This window comes from Cyprinodon tularosa, unplaced genomic scaffold (genome assembly GCF_016077235.1).
Source record: "Cyprinodon tularosa strain WSP-4 unplaced genomic scaffold, ASM1607723v1 ctg244, whole genome shotgun sequence".
NCBI classification, from domain to species: Eukaryota; Metazoa; Chordata; class Actinopteri; order Cyprinodontiformes; family Cyprinodontidae; genus Cyprinodon; species Cyprinodon tularosa.
Window position 1 is genome coordinate 570,832 of NW_024038906.1, and position 26,123 is coordinate 596,954.

At 38.3% G+C, this 26,123-nt stretch overlaps 1 protein-coding gene across 1 annotated transcript; it reads right to left on the reverse strand.

Annotated features, from left to right (window-relative positions):
- Positions 1-4,082: 4,082 nt before the first annotated feature.
- On the reverse strand, positions 4,083-25,797 carry parp10 (poly(ADP-ribose) polymerase family member 10). The gene is made up of 10 exons (XM_038287736.1): positions 25,706-25,797; positions 20,321-20,496; positions 18,583-18,825; positions 17,588-17,818; positions 15,357-16,366; positions 15,051-15,263; positions 11,583-12,579; positions 4,777-4,910; positions 4,522-4,696; positions 4,083-4,444 (listed from the first exon to the last, which is right to left on the reverse strand). Exons 2-10 carry the CDS (start codon positions 20,493-20,495, stop codon positions 4,146-4,148), a joined length of 3,477 nt encoding a protein of 1,158 aa, XP_038143664.1. The 5' UTR covers position 20,496; positions 25,706-25,797; the 3' UTR covers positions 4,083-4,145.
- Positions 25,798-26,123: the final 326 nt, after the last annotated feature.

Consider the following 26,123-nt stretch of genomic DNA (forward strand, 5'->3'; position numbering starts at 1 on the left):
CGTGATAAAGTGAAGAGATAATGTAAACATACCACTGTATATCAGTTACAGTTCCAACATTCAGGTTTTTTACAAAAAATCTTTATTTTAAAAGTTTGAGGTCCCCCTGAAAATGAGAACATCATTATTGTTCGATACTGTACATATTGTTTTCATTGCGAGCGGTCTAACGAGGGAGTACCAATATGGCGGCCGGTGACTTCACTTCATCCCCGTACTACCAACGGGCAATCAGCAATCCAGTGATTAAATAGAGATCAGTGGTAAAAGCCGAACCCACCATGATGCTTCTACGTCATCTTTCACAATGCAAATGGAGTTACATCATATTAAAGCAAAAGAAGTGTGGGGTTAAGGAGGAAGCAGAGGCTCTGGCAAGAGAAGGTTTTAAATTTATTTAACGTCCTCAGATGGAAAGATAGAGCGCTGACTGGGCAAAGCTCATTACATACTGTACATTTCTACTGCAACTCCCAGTACACACATACAGTACTCTTGGAAGTATCCCATCCCTGCATAAAGAACTTTCTCACACACAAACATTTGGTTATTCCCAAGAAAAAAAACCTTCTCTTATACTTTCTCAGAAATAGGAAAAATATTCTTCCACAGAAGCATCATCTACTTAGACTTAATCACTTCACTTTAAGTGTTTTTAATTTACATAGCTCCTGTTTACAAACATAGGTGTTCCCAAATTTTAGAAACTAACAGTTAAATAACAGCAAGACGGTTTTCCTCTCATATTACTTATATTTTATACATCAATAGTCTCCATAATGATTTCTGTATGAAAACTCCATGTCATCAGTGTGTAATTATTTAAGATTTCCTTTGCAAATAAGATGCTCAAAAAAGCTGGACACTGTTGGGGGAAAAAAGGCCTCAATAGCTTCTCATTTTTTATTAATATTTTCATAAACATCTTCCAATCTTCAAGAATAGAAAAAAAAATCTATTTATTTAAAAGGCAAAACTGGAAAATGCTGTCAAGCAACACTTGTCGATCATTTTTCACAGCAATTCTACAGCAATGCTTCAACCAGAGGAAACCACAGCCCCCACAATGCATTGCTGCGTTACAAAAAGTTAAACTCGGACGATGAATGAAGTAAGAGCTCAAATATAACACAGATTCTCAAACATAACATTAATAAAAAGACGAAAAAAACACATTAGTGTGTCATGAGAAAGAGACATTAATATATTTATGATATAAACATTTTGGAATTTTTATATCAGTGCAGTTTAATCCAGAAATGAAACTTAAAAAAACATCTTTTAAGAGTAACTAGATTTCTCTGATTTTATTTATAATAAAAATGTCTCTATTTCTTTGGATAGATTTTTTTTTAAACTGTATTCTTTTTTTGAAATTGTATTTAACAGCTCACATATTCCCCCCTTATGGGGGCGGGCTTTCCTCTAAAGTGAGCAAGCATCTTTGTTGGGTTTCTGAAAAACAACATTTTCTTTTTTGGGCTTGAAGTGCAAGAAATAAGATCTGTAAAAACGCAATCAGAAAAAAATGGAAATCCTAAAAATTCAATCTGGAAAGAAAAAGTTGAAAAAAACAAAAACTAAACGAAATGAAAACACAAACAATACCAAAAAAAAAAAAACTTTTTTTTGATCAAGACATTTTGTAAAGTTTCATTTCTGGATTGCATATTCTTTCCAATGGGCTTCATGCACTACTTCCTGAATTTAAGGCAGCTTTTTTGTTTCCTGTCTTTTTCTACTGGATAAACTGATTAATCCAGATGTGTCTGACCTCAGTTACAATGACCAGACACATCTGGATTAATCACTTCATCCAGTAGAAATAGACGGGAAACAAAAAAGCTGCCTTAAATTCAGGAAGTAGTGGAGTTATCTCCATTTCAATTTACAAAACATGTTCTTTCCTCTAAACATAAATGGAACAAAATTCACTCCATAAAACAGAAACAAACAAAAACTTTTGACATAAAACATTTCCAAGACTGAAAGATCAGCACTTGAAAGGCTTTTTTTTCTCCTCTTTATATTAACATCCCACAGGACATCAGCAGAGCATTAGACTGTAGATCCAAAACTTTATTTCAGATGTTTACACTCATTCAGGTTCAGAATCTGCATCGCAGGAGAGTAAAAAACAAACTGCAGTCAATGTTGTGCCAGTTCATAGTTTAAAAAGAAGTTCAAAGTTAATCTCACACACATAAAAATGAACTAGCTCACATTCATAGTTCACTTTTTCAAAAAATGAACTAACCTTTAAATGAACTAGTTCAAGTTCCTTTGGTAAATTAAGCCACAATCCTCCATAATAGAAACTCATATTCCGCCCTTTAAATGTGCGATCATCATAGAGAGAAAGGGAAAGTGCTGGATGCAGTCAAGGTATACTGGATGTGCAGTGAAGCCTTTATTTAGCCAAATTACACAGAAATTCAGAAACATACAGGAACATTCAGGTTCTGCTGAAAAGATCTGGATAAAAAAAGATTTCTTACATTCCTCTTTCAGTAGCGGATATTTAGAAAGCTCGGACGCTTTAACTCGATGTGTCACTTTAAATTTGAAGTGGACACGGCTGACGTATGGATTTGTTTATTAAGCCCGGAGGAGAACTGTTTGCACAAAAACTGGAGTTTTTTTCTGTCAGTCTTCCTTTGTTAGTTCATAAAACTCTAAGCGCTCTGCTAAACTGGCATCAGGAATACCAGTAGATGAGTCTGAATGGCACAGGCTAGTACTAGCAGTAGACATGCTGATCTGCCATGCTGTTTGCCGTAATAAGTGCCGTAAAACCTGACGTTATTCAATAAAAAGTGTTATCAATTGAATAAGAACGTAAGCTGTGTGTGTCACTCTCGTTCATTACTTCAGAACTGATCTGTTCATCTCTATGGAGGACCAGCTCTACCATATTTACAAAGATGATATATCTAAAGATGATTATGAGATTAAAAAAAAAGATGAAATAGTCCAGAGAGCTGTTCCAAACCAAATTTCTTTTTGTTTTACACTTATATAAACAAAATGACAAAAAAATCTAATATTTAAAAATGAATACAGAAATAAATCCTCCATAAATAAATAAGCATACAATGAATTGCCCTCCAAAAAATACAATAAACAATTATTTATGTACATGTTATATTTTTGTCAGTTTTATCCTTCCTTTGTATTTTTTTACCCAATTTATTTCTTCAATAGTATTTATTTCTGCCTCATTATGCAAATGAGGAGGGGTGTGTCTTAGAGGGTCACCTTCTGTCCATTGGTTGGTTAGTAAGTAATTAATAAATAAAGTTGAAGATTATAATGGACAATATATAAATAAGGTAATTATTAAAAGGCGAATAAATAAGGAAGCCAATTAAAAGAGATATATTAAATTCAATTCAGTTTATTTCTATAGCGCCAATTCACATCACATGTCATCTCAAGGCACTTTACAGTTCAACCAGATCAAAGTTTACTAAGGAAAACCAGTTGATTGTATCGACTCATTGACTCAAAGGCAATCCCTCACACTAAGCATGCTTGTAGCGACAGTGGAGAGGAAAAACTCCCTTTTAACAGGAAGAAACCTCCAGCAGCATATAGATTTATGTATCACTCTATAAATAAATTTTTACCTGCATTTATTTGTTTATTGTATTTTTTGGGGCAATTCATTGTATGCTTATTTATTTATTAAGCATTTATTTTCAAATATAGTGGAGAAGGTCCTCCATACAGTTCACCGTTCACGAAAAATATGAACAGATTCAGCGAGTGCCGTTCACTGAACGAGTTCACACAGAACACTGCATACAGTGAGATTCTCTCAAATCTTTCATTCATTGAAGTCATTAAACAGGTTTATTTTATGTTTGATATGATTTTATTTATTCCCAAGTCTGATATTGTTTTACTTTCATGTTTGTAGCGTAAAGGCAGACTGGTCCCCGTTTTATAGAAGCCTGTTTCTTCAGCTAAGGTTTGTCAGCATATGCCTTTAAACGCTTCCAATAACAGTCTAAAAGGTGATTGTCAGATTGAGCTTTATACTTCCAAAACGATGCCCTTCAAACATTTAAACGCACTTCTTAAATCATGATAAACATAAAAAAAACATCAGGAGTCTCTTCGTAACGTAAAAAAAGGAGGTTTCAGCGACTGATTCGCTGACAGGTGATGAGATATTCGGGGAAAGCTTGTGTGTCGTTGAAGATGACGAACATGCTGGGCTTTGTAATGTCATCCGTCACGCTGTCGTATCTAAGGGGGATGTCTCCGGTCTCTTTCAGCGGCGCCGTCTTCATCGAGTGGCAGCCTTTAGTGAAATCCCCCGTTAGAACCTTGGAAACGAAAATGAACTTGTATCCGTCCGCGTTCGGAGGGGAATACTGATCCTGGACGGACAAGGCGGAGTTGACTGCGAAATAAACCCCCTGGCCGTACACCGTGGCTGCAGGACAGGAAAGGAAAAGCGTAAAACATCAGATCATCACAAACAAGCGTAGAGACGAATGTTTGGAGACGCACCGTTCTTCCCACAGAAGCTTCTGTTGAAGCCGTGAATACAGATCTCCTTCACGCTGGCTTCGCTCGTCCCGTGGTAAAGAGTCCGTTCCACTACCTGCTGGGCGGAGTGCTGCAGCACGCTCGCCTTCTTCAGCTTGTACTGGTTGTACAGCAGCCTGTTCATGAGTTTTTCCACCTGGAAACGGGAACAACACAAATCTGTAACCCCAGAAACACAAGGTTTACCAGCAGGGAGGGATTCTGCTCTTTTCCCACCTGAATGATTCGGATCTTGCTGTGGTACTCCTGTATGGTGCTGTAGAAGTTCTTGATCACCTCCTGAAACTCCTCAGAGTCCTCGTCGATCTTGGTTGCATCAGGCAGGTGTAGGAGCAGAGAATATTCCTCCTCTGTCATCAAGAGATTTAGTTAGACTCGGTTTAAAACAAAAAAATCTGTCTCTAGACACCACTAAGCCACTAAAGGAATGGCTTAAAAAGTCAAAGTACAGCATTATGATAAATAGAATATCAATCCTCAAAGTATACATCATTGTTTATTTATGTAAACTTTTTTAATTAAATTATATCGCCTTTATAATGCTCCAACTTCTATTGACTTTTGCAAAAGATTTTCTTTTTTTCATTCTGCAGATGATAAAACTCTTTATCAAACACTGAGAAGTTTGTTAACAGCAAATAAAGATCAGAGGAGGTCTCTGTATGGAGTGAATTTTGTTCCATTATTGTTGCAAACAAAAAACACATTTAGTAAATCTCACATATGTATCTATAAAATAGAGCTCATACTGGGGATATAAACTTATGATTATCGAATAATACTTTAACAATTAATTAGATCAAATACATTTTTATTTAATATTGTATACTTAAAAGGAATTTATTTCAGTGTTGTAATGTTACCTCTACCCACTAGAGGGATTCATTTTTAAAGCGCTCCTACTGGAATTTGCAAGAGAAGTAATGACAGAACAAAGCATGTATCAATCCAGAGTCTGTTCCATGATTATTTACAGATTCATAGAGACAAGGATGCAGAATTTACGTTATGTGGTTCCATTTGTAAAAATAAACACTGGATAAACTCCTTAAATTATCACCCAAATAGAGCCTATTTATGCTACGCATATCCATCTGGAAACCTTCCGTTGAAGTAATATTGGGAAGGGGCGAAAATACTGGTTAGCTGATTGGCCTATGTTGGTGATAGACGGGCCAAATAAACCAATCAGATCAACGAAGCATATGACGTACTAACAGAGCGACGACGAAAACACAACCACAAGCCAGGCTACTCTTGCCGAAACCAGTCGGGAGAAGAGCAAAAACATCTTTTCCTCTGAGAAAAGCCTCCAGAGCAGTGTTTTGCTCTTCTTTCAGTGAAGAAATACTCTGTAATTCCGATAAAACTTGCTCGATAGCCACGCTAATGCTAGTTTCATCGGCTGAAGCCGCCATGTTCTTTAGACTGAACTGTCGCGCTTCTCGTTGCGTCACACCTCAACCCGCCTCAAAGCCAACTCTGATTGGACGTTCGTTTGGTGAACGGCTCCAAATTTTCTTTAACGGAGAGTCTCCAGACTGATCTGCGAGTGAAACCTTGAAAGCTCGCGAGATCAGGATGGTCTCACGAGGCTAGGAAGGCGAGGGTTTGAGGACAGAAAAAAATGAGAGAGCGTCAGGAAAAATATTTCTAGGTTGATAGAAAAGGACATGCTAGCAATTAGCATAGTAAATAGGGAAGGTTATTTTTATCATCTAAATATGTCTAGTTTTGATACATTTTGTGTAGCATAATGTAGCTTACTGTAGTAAAAAAAAAAAATATATATATATATATATATATATATATATATATATATATATCCTTTCATGTTACAAAAATTGTCTCTTGGTACAAGAGAAAGCTCAGGTATTTAATATAATGGAAGCTTAAAAATGAATTATAAGTCAATAGATAAAAATGTCCAACTTTAGATCAATTAATCATTCATTCACAATAAGACCAGAGCAAAATAATTTAAAGTTTAAATATGTTTAGTTAGTAAAATATGCAACCCATCAGGGTGTAAAAAAAGGAACACTCCAACCAAGGTTATTGTCTCCAACTAAAACGATCAAAATGATAAAAAACTACAATAAAAACAATTTTGACTTCGCAAAAAAAAGAACTAAAACAAGATTTTTTCTTTGTGTCTTAATTATGAAATTATAAGTTCTAGTTTTTTTCCCCACAGTATGAAAGTTGTCTTAGATAAAAGACTCAAACTACGATTAAAAGTAACAAAAACTAAACTGAAACTGAGCATTTTTAACAGTAAAAACAACAAAAAACCTAGTTATCAAATACTTAAAACTAATCAACAATAAAATAAAATAAAACATCAGAAGTAGAACATGAAAAGCGCCAATTAAATAAGCAGAGACCTTTTCAGATACCTACAACTGCAGCATTATATTAACACTAGGGCTGGGTATTTTCGCCAAAGTTCTGAATCGATTTAATTTTGAATCATGCAGTTCTAAATCGATTAATTTCGATTAAATCTGTTTTTACAATAATGAAAGTTGTTCAACTGTGTTTTAAATACTCATATATTTTATTTTTTTCCTGTCATATTAAACACAAAGTGCAAACTTGTAAATCAGACAGTTTAAACTTGAGATGTGAACCAAACTGTCTAAAAAATGCAAACTTGTTTGTGAAAAGTGAAAAAGTGAAGCCTCACTCGAGCAAGCAGACGTGACACAGCAGTCATGCATGAGCTGCATTATCTCCAATGCACAAACCATATTTGCAGCGTTGTCTGTAACAACTACAGGGTGTTTGCTGGTCAGCCCCCATTTGTTAATGTCTTCAGTAAACCTATTAGCTGTCTGGCTTGAAGTATTTTGAGTGCATCTTTGCTGCTTATTTGAATGTGAACGTGGCGCACGTCACTATAAAACTAATTGATCTCATTCCCTAGACATCGATTTTGCAAAAAATGTAAAGGAATGGATTCAGAATCGATTAAATTGATTTTTTTTCCCCCAGCCCTTGTTAACTGAAAGGTTAAAAATATACCAGAAACAAATCACAGCCTTATGAACTGTTTAGAAGAGTATATAATTCAAACCTGAGTAAAGGTGTTATATCAGCCACATATAACTGCCTGTCACAGAACAACACCCACTCCACAGCATATATTAAAGCAAAATGGGAAAGGGAAACAGGGAGTGAAAGATCAGATGAAGTGTGGAAAAGAATATGGCAATATCAATGGAAATGCTCCAGTTCGATGACCTGGTGGGAATTTAACTGGAAGAACTTTATTAGATATTTTATCACCCCATCCCAGAAACGTAAATTCAGCGACATCACCTCTGTCTGCTGGAGACAATGTGGTCAACAAAGTGCAAATCACCACCATGTCTTTTGGGATTGCCGAAAGGTTCAAGGTTTTTATCATTGAAGACATTTTGAGAGGATTTAAGACTGTATCTGCGATGTGTTCCTCAAGATTGGCTGAAAGTGGAAAAATACTTAATAAAATCCTTTAGGTGGCCAGCAAAAAGCTATCACATGTAAATGGCTACAACTAGAAAGCCCATAAAAATATACGATGGAACGAATAACCGCCTATGTTAACCTAAAAATGGAACTCTTCTTAGAGCGATGGTTGAAATGGTGTTTCTTTACCCCAGCCAAGCGGCCTATTAGACTCTATTACTATGACTTTACAATGTAAAATGTATCCTATTGTATGAATACACATGTGAGAAACTCCCTGCATGCACATAGCTCTGTTCTTAATGTGTGTTGTTCCCCTCTTCCCTCAAAAAAAAAAAAAAAAAAAAACACAATAAAATATATATAAAAAAGAAAATCAGAAGTCGAATATAAATAGAGATAAAAAACAAACAAAAAAAAAAACTGTCAAAATGTCAAAACCATTCAAATCTGGTTCCATGCGACCGTTATGTTTGTGAGGATTCTCAGTCATCCAGGTCACAGTCATTCCAAAAAAGTAAAAGTAAAACAATCCACTGGACCTTGTTTCTAAGATTTAAGACGTTTCAATTCCCATCCAGGAAGCTTTGTCAAATCAAAATGATCCGGTTCAATTTGCATGTTTTCGAAGCCAAAACAAGGCGTTGTTTGGGCCCGCTCTATAAAACCTCGACTCAACACCATTTCTGAAATTTTTAATTGGGAAAGCTTCCTGGATGAGAAGAGAAACACCTAGAAAACAAAGTTCAGTGGATTGTTTTTTTAACTTTATGGAATGTAACTGTAACCAATAGTAAAACAGGGAGACTTGACCTGTAGAGAACAGAGTTGGTGGAGAAGCTCTATGAGGTATTTACAAACGTATAACTTCAACACATAAACTCACGTCTGTGGTTCGTTCCAGTAGGAGGATAAGCAGAGAAAGAGACTTTCAGAATAAAAGAAGCTGCTTTGATTTATCCCACAGAGACATTTCTGTTTCATTGGACCATGCTATTTTGATACGGCAATTTTTCATCTTTCTCAATGTTTTTTTTTTTAGTCTTTCTGTGGCAAAAATTTCCGATTAACAATCAGTTATTAATTAGGATTACAGAGAAATTGTCTTTTTAATAATGCTAGCTTTGCTAACTATCACTGATACGGGACGGCAATACCAGTAAGCTGGGCTGATGAACGCACAACAGTTTGAGTGAGCAGCTTGGTTCAAATTGGATTTTTAGTTTTAAAAAGATATCCAGGTCAAAATCTGGTAAATGACCAGGATTGGAAATCTGACACAAAACTGATCAATAATCTCTAATTTCAAAGGTATATAATCACCTTGTATGTCTAAACCAAAAAGACCAAAATAAAGTTAGTTATGACAATATCAGGGTATATACTCTAAGCATTTATCCTAATATTGTTTTCATTTTCCTTTTTTAGCCTAAATGGAACCTCAGCATATGGAGCCATGAGTTGACATCAACCAATGTGGCGCCATCTGCTGACAGTACCACTGAACTGCTAGAAAGCCATAGACTAGGCCTGTGTTTTTCAAGCCTGGTCCTCAAAGGCACACTGTTCTGCATGTTTTGGATGTTTCTGAGCTTCAACACATCTGATTCAGATGATTGCAGTTCAGCAAAGCCTGATAATCTGCTATCGTTGATAACAGGTGTGTGAAAGCTGGGAAACTTCTAAAACATGCAGGGCAGGGTGCCTTGAGGAACAGGATTGAAAAACACTGGACTCGGCAACAAAATAAGTCCAGACCATATTAAACTTGGTGTAATGCTTCATGGAATTTTTATTTACAGCTCGAATGATGGGACTTAAAAGCTTTACTAATACCAGTCAGTGCATTTCTATTAGCATGGATATATCCTCAGGTGTCAATCAACTTCTCAGTGACATCAGAATGCTTTCTAAGCAATCCTACGCATTTTTTAAACTTGATCTTTTCTTTCTTCTTCCTCCTTCAGAGTTTATTTTCCATTGTCTTGCACAACAATTACATTAACACAGGAAGCGAAATGTGTTCACACAAGTTAGCGAAAATTCCTTGGACTGTTTATCTTTTACTGACCATTAGTATTTGAACTATTAAGGCCAGAACACACACTGGCTGCAAACAAATTTTTAATCTCAGATCCGATGTTTTCATGCCACACTTTTCTTAAATTAAGTGTATTGCCCTTAATTTGAGTAGGTAAAATGAGATAGCTTGCCAATGGCCTGAGTGTTTTTACTCTTAAAATAAGGTAATTAGATAATGCTCACTAGAAATAAAACATTGCAATTGTGTTTTCTTATTTTAAAAGTAAATTGTCTTGTTCCATTGGCAAAATGTTTCTTTTAATTCCTCAATCCAAGAACAAATGTGCTTATTTTACGTGGAAAAAAAGACTTATCTAGATTTTCAGTCATCCAGGTTATAATCATTCCAAAAAAGCAAAAAAAAAAAAAATCCACTGGACTTTGTTTCCAAGTTTGAAGACATTTTGCTTCCCATCCCGGAAGCCTTTGAAAATTTAGAATTGAAAATGCTTCCTGAATGGGAAGGGGTGGCGAGTGAAATGGAGTTCTTTCTATGAAATTGACAGACCGTAGTAGTCATGTTTGCTCAGCCATGCCTTTGTTAAAATACGTTGTTACTTTTTCTTTTTAGGGCTTTCAGCACAAAATTGAGCAAATTGCCAAGGCAGCGTTTCACTATAGTGAGCTTCTACTTGTTTGTCTTTCGGATAGACGAGTCAGAGCAGCGCCATCTCACTGCGGAGCTGAGTCCCACCTGGTTTTTAGACGTACAGTGTGAGCAGGTAGATCGCATCAGAGCGTCAGGTCACACAGTGTGAGAACAAACATCGTGAGCTGTGAACTCCCACTGTACGATGAAACCCTGCGGTTTTCTCTAACATGTAGCTGGGTGCAACGATTGAAAGAAATCTTACAGTATATGCCCGGCTTTAATTGATTCCAAACATTATCCTAGCAATGTGTCAGCCTTGTACATGTCTGTGATCGTACATCCTGCTCCACACAATCTCCAACACAGCTGATGCGCCTCTCTATCTGAGCTGTTATGAAACGATTTTTTCTAACAAAATCTTTTCCATTTCTATTCTTGAACTAATGTATTTTTTGGCATCAAACCACCTGTGATTCTTTTTCGCATTTATACCTAATGTGTATTGTTGGGAGTCTTGATGATACCTGTCAAACCTTGGAGTAGTTTTGATATCAGGTTTCCGGTTATTCTTCTGTGCATTTCTTTCTTGATCTTTGATTTTTCTGTTTTTCTTTCCTGCACTCCCTCTCAGCTGTTGCTTTAGCTTGTTGACCTTTTTTTATGGTAACTATACACAGAAAAACAAAATTTTCTAACAAACAGAATAAAAAACCAAACATTAAAAGAAAAAAATAACAAATACTAAACCAGCAGTAAGGCAGTTTGTCATCAAACTCAGACTAACAAGCGTATAAATGTAATAAATGTCAAATAATGTAACACTTTGTTCCCCGATACTAAGAAAAGTTGTTTTTTTTTTCTATTTGGAGCCAAAGTTTGCCAGCTTTACATTTACCTGGTACATCCTGGGTCACATCCCCCAAGTCAAGCAGCTTCCTGGAGATCTTCACCGATCTCCCCGAAGCGACGTTATATTCCTGCATCTTCTCCAAGTTGATAATGTGGGGTTGGTTGTCCAACAAGATGTCTACTTTCTTAAGCTTCATCCTCCAGGCGTTCTCGATGAACACCACGACCTCATTGGAGTACGGTTTGGCCTCGGAGGTCCCCGCGTTGTGATGCACCCACTGAACAGTCTTCAGGATCTCATTGTCTGATATAGAGTTCACGATGTTCTCCACCAGCAGCTTCACGTCGCTAATGGCTGCGCTCACGTAGTCCTTAAACCCCGAGACGCCGATGATGGTTCCCTGAACCTGAACGTCCACCGCGTGCTTCCGCTTGATCATCTCCAAGCATTTCCTGTGGTAGTCGGACATGTTTTTGATGCTCCTGTGCTCCACCTTCTCCTCGGCCTGTCTCTGGGTCACCTTCTTATTGAAAGCGATGTCCGACCGAATCAGGTCGCAGTTATATCCTGCAAACACGTGGAGCTGGACGGTGTTGGCAGCCTTTAACATGTTCTCAAAGGACAGGTCAACGCTTTCCTTCTGCCGCTTGTTGTCTGAAGTGCTGGCCGCGCGCTCCTCTTGGATCAGCTTCTTGGACAGCTCTAGGGCTTTTTTCAGCTGCTCCTCTTCATCCCCCAGGGACCAGTGGCTGGACTCCATGGAGTACTGGATGGCTAAAGACAGCTGGGCCTCTTCCCCCAGGCTGCTGATTTCCAGAGCGTCCTCAGACTTCGCTTGATCCGCTACGGGCTGCGAAGCTCGGAGGTCTGTCGCCTCGGAGTCCTGATCCGTCAGCTCGCCTGGCTCCTCTGCCGTGTATAGATCTACGTTATCTGTATCAAAGAGCTCGTCTGGAGTGAGCACCCAGTCGTCCTGCTTTTGATCCCCCCCTCTCTGGAGGTTTTTCTGAGACAGCATCTTCCACGCACAATCAAAGATGTCCTGCAACAAACAGGGAAGCAAAGTCAATTGTACTTAAATCCGTCTCTATTTTAGGATTGGTCTCATTATTGATCTCATTATAAGTAATTGCCACTTTGCAATGATTGCAAAGCCCCTTGTTGCCATCTTTCTCTTCCTTAAAATGAAGCCAATCTTTCTGAGCGCTTTTGTTTTGCTATTCTAGACTTACGCCTGGTCACGTAGTACCTGCTTACTGAATGCAGGGTGCGTAACTTGCGTAAAAAACATGAAGCAAGTCATGCTGCCCAGTGCCCCAGGCTCTGGTGCTGCCTGGAATCGCCAAAGGGTGCCATGAAATTTGAAAACACAGAACCAGTTCTAAACAGGAACAGGAAGGAATGTTTTGTTTGTTTTGCTAATAAATCCGTTCACTCAATTTGTGTCTAATCTGAGACTTCTGTAACATGTGCTATCATGTAAAAGGAGGAAGAAAAAGCAACAACGGCTTCTCCAATATCGGTTACGGTGATGGGAAAATAAATTGGCATCAGTCTAAAATAAATCGCTTTCTAAAGCAGGTATCAGTTCTATGTTTATAAAATCCAAACTCTTCTGCATGTGAATCCCTGTCATCTATAACAGGAGTCTTCAACGTTTTCCAGGCCAAGGACCCCCAAACTGATGGCGAGATAGAGCAGGGACCCCCTAATTATATATATTGTATGATATAGTGTTACATCAAACTGGTCCTATAGTCACTCTATTACAGATGGAGTAATGTAATGAAAGTAATTTCTCCCTGGGATTATTAAAGTATTTCTGATTCTGATTCCTGGTTGATGGGACAGGTGTTGTGAATGAAACGGTGCCCAGCTTGAAAGAGCTCCTGTGTGTCGCTGAATGTGTGCATCGATGACTGAAAGACATCTTCTGCCTCCATTTATCTGTTTACTACAGTGTGTTGAATTTATGTTAATGTGGATTTAAAGACATTTCCATTAGTGGAAAAAATTGCAGGAGGGAATATAAAAAAAAAAAAAAAAAAAGTCTAATCAACCAAAACTTTTGCGACCCCCCTGCAGTACCTCTGTGGACCCCCTAGGGGTCGCGGATCCCCTGTTGAAGACCTCCGGTCTATAAACTTTGACCGTATGGTTTTAAACCGGACAATCTTTTCTTTTTTTTTTTGAGGCTTTTGCGGCACTAGTGGCTCCTTATTGCAAAGTAAGCTGAAAGGAAAGGAGGTATAAGAGAGAGGGAGAGACATGTGGCAAAGGACCACAGGCCGGATTGGATCCCGGGTCGGCCACCTTGAGGACTGAGGCCTCTGTACATGGGTCCGCTGTGCAACCGAAGCATGCCCAAACCAGACAAACTTTTAAAATGTCGTTTTAAAAAGAACAGAAAAGTTCTGGTACATTTAGTGAAATATTTAACAATCAGTTTAAAAGAGGCGACGTTTCCAGACTTCTAACAGGGACTGTTTGATGTACTGAAGCAGGGGCGGATTTAGGACATTTGGGGCTCTAGGCAAAAACAGAAAGGGGCCCCCTGAATTGATAACACAACACATTAAACAGACTGATTATACAGATACGGAAATTTTAATAGAATAGATATAGATAATTTGTTCTACGTTTTGTCCCTCTCTTGTTGTTTTCCTCTCTATGTTTTGTACTCAGCTCACTTTTCATGTTGTCACAAAAGGGATGAAAGACTTTTTTCCAAGCACCAAGCTCACTTAGCTGATTGCTCCTTCCTGCGTTTCCAAAAAGGCGACGGCAAAAGTAAATAACCCATGATCTGCTTATCTGTTCTCCATTTTTCATTTGGATAGCTACATGAATCATGACGACAGACAAGATAGAGGAGAGCAGGAGGCGGGGTTACCAATCTACTCGCTCTGGAGAGCAGAGTTCGCTGCTTTTATATGCTGTTGCCAAAAGTTGTTAGATTAGGCACTAGGTGCTTTTTTGAAATAAAAAAAGGTCTGAAAAGTTGCTAAATATAGCCACAAAAGAGCTAAGTTGGTAACCCTGCTCTTTGCATCATTTGTTCTCAAAATGATTTGCTGCTGTCTGTTTGGACCTTTCTGAACTTGGGCAGCAAATGGACTGATCCATTATGGTGGACACTGAAGGGGGGAGCTGAGACACACTTCATATTATAAGCGTTCTGATGGCATTTCAGCTAAAGAACTTTAATCAAAAGCATAATTAATGTGTACAAATAAGGAATAGTTTTATCAACCATACATGTAAACAGTTTTATGGGGCCCCCAGGAACTGCCTAGTATTGTCTAATGGTAAATCCTCCCCTGGACTGAAGATGCACAGAAAATAACAGATTCTGAGGGCAAGACTCGTTCAGGGTAACAGAGATCTCTGAAAAAATCCGACTCAGGCACCAAAAAAGAAAAGAAGCTGGATGGCAGCCAGTAGAAGGATCAGCAGAGGAGAGGCTTTGGAGCTGGAAGGCAAATGGTTCTCTCTGTTGCTCTGTTAGGTTACCTGTTGCTCTAAGGGCTTCCAGGGAACGTACTTCAGGCTGATGTACACCTGAAACTTGGTCTCCATTTCCTTCAGGATGCTCCTGCATTCCTTTTCGTCTAGGAAGCGAGCCACTCCCGGGACGTTGACTGTGATGATTCTGGTGCAGATGGAGGACAGCACGCCTTCCAGGACCTCCTCCGCCATTTGGCACGCCACTGCTTGACCGTGGATCTACCAGACGAGTCAGAAAACCAAACCTGAAGTTTAATTTCTGAGAATTCGGATGCAATGATTAAAGAGAAGTTCCATAAGTAGGGAGTTCACCTTCAAGCCGCAGGTATCTTCAGCCTCTAGCGGGAAAATGGACACCTGGTCCATTTCGGCCAGCAGCTGATGGCAGTGGATCTGGATGTACTTCAGCGTGCCAGGCTCCATGGAGAGGACCGACTCCCTCTGGATGGGTGTGGACAGAAAGTGCAAGATGGCGGCCTTCTTCTCCTGCTCCATACCGTTCAGCGTCAGGACGTCCAGGTTCCCAGCGCTCTCCGACACCTTGGCAGCGGTGAGGCCCAGATCCTGCAGGAACTGCGTCCATTCTCTGCAGCACAGCAGGGCCTCCTGCTCCGGCTCCAGAGGCACACTGAACGGACACACCTGGGTTTTTAAAAAGCTCGCCGCCTGCTCGGCGGAGCTTTGGGTCGTGGAAGCTACAGATGCGGTTGAATCCGACACGGAGTATATTGCGTTCAAACCCATCTGACTCACAGTTTGCAGCAAATGTTCCCTAACGTCTTCTCTCTGGAGGAACTGAGCCGTTTCCAGGTCCACGGTGTAATGAATCTCTGCTATCCTCCCCATAAAGCTGGAAATTGTCCGTTTGATCTGCTCCAGTTCCAGGCTGTTGGCTCCTGCGATATAAACGCCGTCAGCCTTCAGCTGGATACTCAGACTAGGATGCGCCTCCTCCACATCCTGTTGAATGCTGCTCCTTTGATACAGAGCATGTTTCACCGGCTCTGGGATGGGGATGTGGTGGGATAGCGTTTCCACCTCCTCCATTTGATCCTCCATGACCGCCTCCACCGACGCGCTGGCGCCGGGTTGCTCTGAGGCCGTCCGAAAGGACGACCGGCTGCTGTCTGACTGCTCCGCCTCCTCAGGCAGCCGATTGGCCTGCATCTCCACGTTGTTCAGCTCCTCAGAGATGCTTTCAGTCACATCCTGGCTTTCGATTTCAGAATCTGGCGTCGCAGGTTGAAGAAAGTCAAAGTAGGCTTTCACCACGACTTCGGTGTCGTTCACTTTATGAGGACGACCCAGAACAGAGTCAACAGCTGTAAGAGAAAAAAACAAGGAATCTGGTTTAATGTTTGGGCTCCTGCATGGAGCTGCAGGTCTATTCACATCCATTCAGGCTCTTCAGATTAAAACCACAGAGAAAAAACAGGAAGTTTTAATGAATCCTCCCAACAGAAAATAAAGGAAAAAGAACATATTCTGTATATTAGAAAATAAATAAATAAATAAATAAAAAAATTGCAATCCTGAAATAAAACTTTGAAAAACAATTCAATAAAAAAAATAAGTTTTTGTGATAAATTCATTTTTAACAAATTTTATATTTTCCCGTTTTATTTGTGGTTATTTTAATGTTGCTATTTGTTGCCAACATCCATCCAGACCAACAGAAACGAGTTTCCACAGAGAACCGGTTATATCTGATATAATACATTTTTTTTATTAACGTTTTTTTTTTATTTAAATAAAGCATTTTAAATGCCATTATAATCATATTTAATGAATTTTAATGCCAATTAAGGCCTTAATTTAAAAAATAATAATTTTATGACTTTTAATGACACACGGAAACCCAGTATATATAGAAAAAGTGTTTTTTTTGTTTTTTGTTTTTTATCTGAGAAACAGAAAATTACTCTGAAAACTTTTTTTTGATTGTCAAAGGTTTTAAAAATGTCCAGAAGACCAATAGAAATGCATCTTTGCTCCTCACTCCTGAGGAAAGCCTGTCCTCAAAAGTAAAGAGAAAATAATCTGGAAAAAACGATTAGAAAAAAAATAAATAAATTGACAAAAAAATAAAATTAAATACAAATATGGAATCTGGAAAACATAAAAAATAAAAATAATAAAGTTGAAAAAATAAAATATAAAAATACAAAATCTCAGTTTTAAAAAAATATATTTGCATATGTAAAAAAGTAAAACATTTGTTAAATCTAATAAAAAAAAAAAATATGAAAAAATTTCTTTGAAAAAAAAAAAAAAAGGAAATTAAATTATTTCAGTAAATAGCAAACTTATTTCCTCCATTTTACGTTTTTTTTTTTTTTTTTTTTTCTGGCTTGCATTTATTTTAATTTCCATTTACAAAACATGTTGTTTTCAACAATAATGGAACAGAATTCACTCCATAAGTTTATAATAATCACATCATATTGATTCCAGATTCTGTAACGGAATCTATTTCAGACTTTGCAATATCTGCAAACATGGGTTTATCACCAAAAGCGGTGATTTTCATCTCTTCTACTTACACTCGTAATGTGTAAAGGTGACCTTGGCTGTTCCCTCTGTGAGAACAGTGACCTCCTTCACCTTCTGGCTCCCGCCCCGCTCGCCCTCAAAGTACAGCGTTAGCAGCTCTGCTGTGGTGCCGGGATGCAGGTTCTCCACCAAAACAGAGTCTGTTTGGACAATCTGTTCCAGAGTTACTTCGGACCCGTCCAGCTTCCTTTTGGAGATTCTTGCGCTCAGCGTCTGGAAATCTAAAAAAAAAACAAATATAGAACTTAAGTTTAACCCGAGGTTAGCAGACACTAAAGCCTATAACTCTAAAAAGCGCACAAACTGTATTTATATTTATAGAAAATTAATTGATGGAATTTTATTAGGGCTTAAAAAACTAATCTCTGATTTTTTTCCAACCAAATATGAATAATGGATGTTTTTTCTACCTTAAATGTTGTAATAAATATGGAAAGCGACATACTTTGCTTTTAAAAACGATCTTTGTTTTAAATCATCCCTGCAGGGAGGCGACTCATTTTCATGAAATTCAAACTTTGGAAAATTATAGTAAAATAATCATATTTCATAACAAACAAATTAAAATAGTTATCAATTTAATAAATTAACTGACCAATTCTAAATTACATTTATTTTGAAATAATTTAGTTTTAGTGTTATTCTTTTTATTATATATAATGTATTTTCATAATTTTATTAAATTTTTCCATTAAATTCTAATTTAAATCAGTTAAATTATCACTTTAAATGTAGTTTTAATTATCTAATGAGACATTTAATCATTTAAAAGTGCATTTTACAATTTATAGATATATTTAGTATCTGAATCATGTAAATACACAAATAAAAGTTTTATCTATTTATTCTATTGTAAATTTCAGTATACAGCCCTCCAAATACACCCTGTGATGTGATCCATGGTGTATATGGTTATACGGACAAAGGCAGGTTTGTAAACAGTAACTTTTTCATGCATGGTTGTAAAAATGTCCGCCTATCTGACCTTTGGATAAAGGCTGGTTGAGGTGGATGAGGAAGAAGCCGCCCTCTGGTGACGGCATCAGGGTGTAATCCGTGTCGTTCAGATCCATCATGTTTTCCACGTAGAGCTCCACCATCTCTACGCTGGTGTAGGGGCTGATTCCCCGCAGCAGAAGCCGACATGGGTCCTTGGATGGAGGCTTTCTCACGCTCAGCTCTGAGTTATGCACCACATGATGCCCCTTCGACAGCACCCTGGCTGCAGCTGTCGACAGAAAGGAAGAATACAAGAGGAATTAGCAGAGACGATGGCGTTAAGATCTGAGCACAGCACAACAATAAATACCTGATGTTTCTCAGATTATTTCTTTTTGCAAAGTTACCAGAAAGCTGTAGGAGGAGGAAGGGGGAAGAAAAAAAAAGCGGGCGTACGAGTCTGACAAAGTAGAAAGTCCATTTTAACAAACTTCAGCCTTGAGCATTTCCCTTTTCTTATTTTCTAATATAGTCTTAGGGATCAGCCTTACTTTTTTTTTTTTGCTTCTGTGAAAAAAATTCAACCAGTGTGGAAGCATGTTTTTCCTCGTCCTAAAGCCGGGCTAACACTGTGCGTTTAATTTGCCCTTTTCGGGCCAACTTTCCAGTCATACGAGAATTTCTTGATCCACCCGACTTTCAGCCGGATTGTGCGTGGTGTAGAGTACAGGGGGTAACGAGGGGCGATCAGTCTCTCACGATCAGGAATCGTGAGGTCAGGAGAAAAATCAAACATGTTTGATTTTCAGTCGGCCGTCGTGGGCAAATCGCTCAGTGTGCAAACAAGGATTGTTCTTCTTCTTCCTCTCAGATGTAAACACAGAAGCATGGCGGGGGTGCCAGGAAAATTGTTTTTTTCTGTAAAATTCACAGACCGTAGTAGCCACGTTTGCTCAGCCATGTCTTTGACCAAATAAGTTGTTGCCTTTTCTTTTTAGACGCAAATATTGTCTGATAAAGAGCACATTTACGTTTAAGCCAGAATGATATGACATTTAAATATGACTTCCCTACAACTTTAAAGTCTATCTCCACACAAGGTTATAATAAATTAAACAACTCCTTAACTAGCTCTGAAAAAAAGGACAACTAAACGTTTCCAGTTCAATCCAATTGTTGATAAACCTCATCAGTAGGCAACTTAAAATCCTCCTGTTTAGAATGAATGATGCAGTTATTCAGTTCAGTTTTTCTTTTTACTGCCAGTCTGCTTCATTGGAGAAGTGGTGACAAATATAATCATCTGAAAGCTGAAGCTGCCGCCAGCTGTGTTTCAGAGGTGGATTATATGGGGAAGCTGCATTCAAATGTTTAAGTAAAATAAGCCGATTGTTTTGGAAAAGCTCAACGACGACGTGGGCTGATTTAACATTCTTCAACATCTGCTATCTCATTAAAACGCTGAAAACAGGTTTGACATTTCATTTTTAATAGACATCCCAAAAAAAGTTTCCATAATTCAGTATGAGTTGTTAAATTTGCTTGTTAAAAAGCATTTAGCTGAAAGTCAGCTCTGCATTTTAAGACTCATACAGAATATACATTTTTCACCTAATTTCAATCCAAAAATAATAGTTTAACATTTAAAAAGATGTCCCAGGAAAAACTTAACTAAAATTAATTTTAAAATGTGCAACTAGCAAATCTAAAAGCATTAACAGAAACACTTTTTGAAGTCAGAGCTGCATTTTTCGACTCAGCTAATAGAGGTTGTAATGATTTGCCTTCTGCCTCTTCGAACACCAGCACCACTCGGTCCTGCTTGATCTCCACTGACTCCAGCGGACCTCCTCCAGAGCGACGCTTGTTCTCAAAGTAAAGGTAGAGCAGCTCCTCATCCACTCCTCCAGGGAGCTCCAACACCTCCACCGTCCTCTCCTCCACGCTTACAGCAGACATCCTGAAAGACCACAGAATTACACTTCAATAAACAAAACAACTCCACTGATGACTGAGATAGATTCATCATATCATCACTGTTAAAGTAAAATTAAACGTGTTAAAAAATAAAACGTCTTAGAGATTTTGAGACTGGTTGTCCTGGTAACCAGCAACAAGCGGAGAGAATGAAGTTTATTTGTTGCCACACAGGTAATGAATTTTTGTCTTCCCATAAAAAAATTCCACCATCTTCAGTCTGTAGAAACATTTACAAACATGCTGCTCTCAGTTTAAGACTGTCTGGAGGCAAGAATTATATCTTTTCATTTTTATCTTGGATTCTAATCTTACGATGGTGTATAAGGGCCAGGCTAGAGATTGTCTTTCTTCTCTTTTGTCAATAAAGTTTTAAAATTACGATAATAAAGTCATAAATTATGAGAATAAGTCGTAAAATTTAGAGAGTTAAGTCATAAAATTACGAGAGTAAAGTCGCAACGAGAATAAAGTGGAAAATTACGAGAATAAAGTCGTAAAATTACGAGAGTAAAGTTGCAACGAGAATAGTCATAAAATCACAAGAATTAAGTTATAACATTACGAGAATAAAGTTGTAATATTAAGAGAATAAAGTCCTAAACTTATGAGAAACAAGTTGTATTTCATGAAAGTTTTTACAAGCGGCATTTTCATCCCTAAAATGAGGAATGTGGAGCATCATGTGAAGTTATACTTTGGCTTCAGGTTTGACAAATAAGGAAATGTTTTAGCATCAGCATCAAATTAGACAGAATGTCAAAGTGGACTAAGGTTGCCGTCTTGTCGGCCGACGTATGCTGGTCGAAAATCGAAGCTTTCTTTCTGTAACGGGTTGTGGTATGAGGACTTCACTCTGGTAACGTCACGACTTCACTCTGGTAACGTCACGACTTTATTCTCAATATAATAAAATAAAACAAAATCTCTAACCTGACCCTAATGCTCCGTCATATAAACTTAATAATGCATCTAAGCTTTTTTTAAATTTTGCACAGGAGAACTGATCCCTCTCTGTTCCTTTAAGCCCCCGTGCTGCTGGTTCCAGTGGTTTCTTTGTGCGCCCAGTACCACATCAGGTTCTGCAGACTGGGACATGTTCAAAGCTGCAGCAACCAATGTCATATTACAACAAAATCTATATATGGATGAGTATGCCATGACTGTGTCAGCCTACATCAACAAATGCATTGACGATGTCAGCATCACAAAGAACATTCCCATCACCCGGGCCAACCAAGAACCCTGGATGACCGGAGAGGTTCAGAAATCACTAAAAGCACAGAACTCAGCTTTCAAGTCTGGTCATAAAGAGGCACGGAGGACGGTCCGTGCCAGCTTGAACCGTGCCATCAGATCAGTGAAGCAAAACCACAGCCAGAAAATCTATTCCACAATGCCATGAACACCAAGAGGATGTGGCGAGGCATACGGGCAATCACAGACAACAACACACCCTCCAGCTGATGCTGACTTCCTAAAATGCGCTAAACTACTTCTTTGGAAGGTTTGAGGCACTAAACAGCACTCCAGCAGTGAAAAAAAAACAAAAGCAGACACCATGAGGAAATTATTAGGATACATTCAGGAAGATCTAAAACTTATTAACACTATGATAAGGAGACTAGGACTGAAACAACTAATCAGATTAATCATGATCAATCAATTATCGATAATCTTCAATTTATCTAGTAATTTAATCATAGTCCGAAGTATAGAAAACATACCATTATCTATGAGAGCAACCCACACATAGGAGTAATTATACCAAAATAGTATACATTTTTTTTTTTTTACACGTTTTCCCTTTAAGATGGAAAAATGTTTTTGTTCGTCAATATGTTCTATCCAGATCCTCAAAAGGTTTAGTTTGAGCTTCACCTGCTTAAAATTCTGTATAAAATATATTTGACAAACTATTTGCTATATATATAAATTAATTGAAAGAATAATTGACAAATTAATCCATTAGAAAAATTATGTTTATTTCTTAGCATAAACATAAAACTCCTTAATTGAAATGTAAATCGCTTTGTTGTCCCACAATGGGGGAAATTCACTCTGTGCATTTATCCATCCCATTGGGGAGCAGTGGGCTGCCATCGTGCGGCGACTGGGGAGCAGTTTGAGATTAAGGGTCTTGCTCAGGGACCCAGAGTGCAGGCTGTGGTGATCAACTGCGTACTTGCAACCTTCTCAGAGCACAAGAGCACTACTCTAACTGCTATTGCAGGGGTAACCAATTAAAAATCAACAGGGTCCAAAAAAAGAAAATAATCAACCAGTAAAGGTCTGGAGACATTTTTTATTATAATCTGTTACTTTAAATAGACTTTAACACTGAAACAAAATAAGGTGTCTATGCAACCATGTTATACACTTAAAAAAATATAAAATAAAACATTTTCCCATTTTAAAATTTGAACAATCCTTCAGTTTGGTATAAAGACAATTTCCTGATTCACATATTTTCTAAAACACCTGAACTGACCGTTATTTTTTCCTTCTTTTTTACTTTCTTAATGTTCGCAGTGGGCTTTATGCTGCCCTGCAAGGCTTTAAACCTGGTTTGAATGGAGACAAAGCCATTCTAAAGAACATTTCAAGGTGCTCATGAGTCTGGATTCATATTTATTTTTGTTTCTGTTCATGGTGGAGAATCCTGCTTCCCAGCAGCAGGTTGAGCCAAACATCCTCAAAATGTGCAGGGTCATCTTTGAGCACCATTTCACTTTTCTTTCAACAGTTAACCGCAGTTCTTCCAGCAGTCCACACTTTCTCTGCTCTCTTTTTCTCATCTTCTTCTCCTTCTTTCCCATCGCCCAGCTTGCCACAGGTTTGCCTGCTGTGTCTAAAAGTAGCAGCAGCAGCAACCCAGACTGACAGCAGCTCATTGGCTCATTTGGATCCCGAGTAGCCTGGTCCCGGGCACTCTGGAGGGCTTTACCATATTAACAGGAGAAGCGGCGCAAGTAAAGTTAGACACTAGCTACGTTTACATGCGCAAAATTTCCCCGATCCGATCCAAACCTTGGTTGATCGGAAATTCAAAATCTCCGTTTACATGGACACTAAATGAAATGATCCGATAACGACGTGTGTATACATGTACCAAGCGTTGGATCAGATTAAATCTTTTAAGCATGCGCAGAACTTCCTGCCAAACTTGGCAGTTCTGTCTGCGTCTGTTTTTTGGGAGGCCTGACAAACGATGCGCTCGGAGCGAGCAGAAAGAAAAATGGAGAGAGGAGGAAAAAAGCGCTTGGCAGCGAAATGTCCGAGAGAAAATGTAGAGAATGAGCGATTGAACCGGCGTGGGAGAGCGAGTGGGCTGTGGAGAGAGAAAAGAGGAAGAGGAGGAGGATAAATTCCTGCTTCCTGCAGCTTTAAATGAACTTGAGTGTATAAGTCGGCGTTCCTAGACTCCTCCCGCCATGTTGTTCACAGCGAGAGCGAGAGCGACCGGTGGTTTCCTGTTGTTGACAAGGCGGAAAAACGTCACGCTGACATCGCACACATGCGCAGTGAAGATTATTTTACTCTTAAGATCCGAATGGGTGTTTACATGGACGCCAATCGGAATGGCGATCGGCAAAAACCACCTCTCTCTTTCGGAATTAAATTTAGATCCGATCGGACCGAATCGGATTAGAATCTTCAGTCTGACATGTTTACATGAAACATTTTTGATCTGATCAGGCCTTCAATCCGATTAGTTGTGTCCATGTAAACGTAGCTACTGACGTCGGACAACATGCGGTTATTTATAAATGTTTTAAATCAGGTTGGGTCCGGATTAGCCAGCAGGTGGGTCCGGATCCAGACCGCAGTCCGCTAATCCATAACCTCCGCACCAGGCCAACACTCCCTCTTTGCCCCAAGTCCTGAACTGCAGTGAGTTTTATTCACTAAATGAAGTAATAACAGTTAACAAAGTGATCACGCAGACAGCCGGAAAGGCATAACAAGGACCAATCACAGTTGCTTTTTGTCTGCGTACTTCTGCTTGAGGTCCGGGTTTGCGACCATCCGACGCATAGTCAGGATTTTTTTGGAGGTTTGAAACGATGGTTGCAGAACCCCTGCACAGGGGAGCGTGGTCACACACAGAGACAGATCTGACTGTTGCAGAGGCTATGCATCAGAAGCATAAATTGATCAATTAGATGAGCCCTTAAATGATATATTACCTACTGTAAATTAAGTTGAAAAAAAGTTAACAAGTCAAGAAAAAAAAGGTAAAAAGTTCATTGAAAAGTTAAAAAGTAAAGTTAAAAAGTTAATAAGCCTAGTTAACAATTATATTTAGGTTTATAACTAAAAAAATATGAGTGCCAGTATCAACATTAATGCCTCTAAGGTTATGTTGTATCAAAAAAAAAAAAAAGTCTTTAACTCTCAGAGTGTTTTCATGAATTTCTTATAGAAGCACTTTTGTTATTTTTCTTATTATATTCAGGCAGGTTGGCGTTTCTTCTTATTACATTGTGATTAATTTTTGCAATCAAAATATCGAGATGTTTTGAATGTTACAAAGATAATAAGGTCTTATCCTGGATTCCAATAACACTATTTGGCTTTAAATGTTGATCTTCAAAGTATTTCTCTGAGTGCCATATAAAGGAATAAACTTCAAATAGTTTCAGAATAAATATAATCCTGAAATCCTATTGAAAGCTTTTATAATTTAATCACACTTCTTTTGTTTCACTATCAGGATCACAGTCCTCAGATCTGAACCATCTCTTAAAACGCACTTTAAGTGAGATAAGTCGGTTAATATTTACCTGATTTTTTTCTTTCCTTCAGGAATGAAGTCTGTCTTCCGGCTGCCAGTAATAAATCCAGCAGGGCCTACAGACTGCTGCAGCTCTGTCAGCCTTTGAGGAAAGCTTATCAGTTTGACCAAAGTGTCAAACTAATGTTCTAACCTGATATACTGAAGCTAACAGCTGTCAGCGCCATAGTGACGGAGTTTTTATTTAATGTCTACTTTACCCGAAGTTTCTACATTGTTGTTCAGCGCTGTCATGTAAAGCTAGAAAGTGAAAGCAGAAGCTAAGCTAGTTTGAAGGCTGTCAAAGTGCTAGCATGTTGGTGTTTTTTTATTTTATTTATGTATTTTCCGGCTATAAAATGAGGGAAGACATTTAAAAAGGTCAGATAAACGATAAATTCATGTGGTTTCTTACCTGTGCTATAAGGGAGGCATTTACTTTTACCGGAGTGAGGTTTGCTTCCTTGTTTTGCAGCTTGTTGAACTCACCCGGATGACGTCGTCATCTTCTTCTTCTTTGAAATTTTTGGCGGTTGACAGACAACAAATTGATGCATTTCCGCCATCTACTGGTATGGACTGTGGACCAGAATGACTCGCAGAAATTAAATATTATTATACAAATGTGTTATTTTTAGATATCGAAATATTATCCTGTAAATTTTACTTTTTGAAAAAGTTCTAATTAATTCAAATAAATCTAATTCAACTTTTACTTTACTTAAATGTTAAATTAATTGCTGTCTTTCCTCCTCATATTTACCGTATTACAGTACAACATCACATGTTCAATAGTTTAATCTACCCCACAGTATTCATATTTGCCATTCCTC

What these genes read in the sequence shown, in the direction of transcription:
- parp10 (XM_038287736.1), bottom strand. Translation starts at nt 20,495, where the DNA reads ATGTCTGCTGTAAGCGTGGAGGAGAGGACGGTGGAGGTGTTGGAGCTC. An exon ending in CAACCAGCCTTTATCCAAAG is followed by an intron (nt 17,819 to 18,582) that starts GTCAGATAGGCG and finishes TTTTTTTTTTAG; the next exon opens with ATTTCCAGACGCTGAGCGCA. An exon ending in AAGATACCTGCGGCTTGAAG is followed by an intron (nt 15,264 to 15,356) that starts GTGAACTCCCTA and finishes CTCGTCTGGTAG; the next exon opens with ATCCACGGTCAAGCAGTGGC.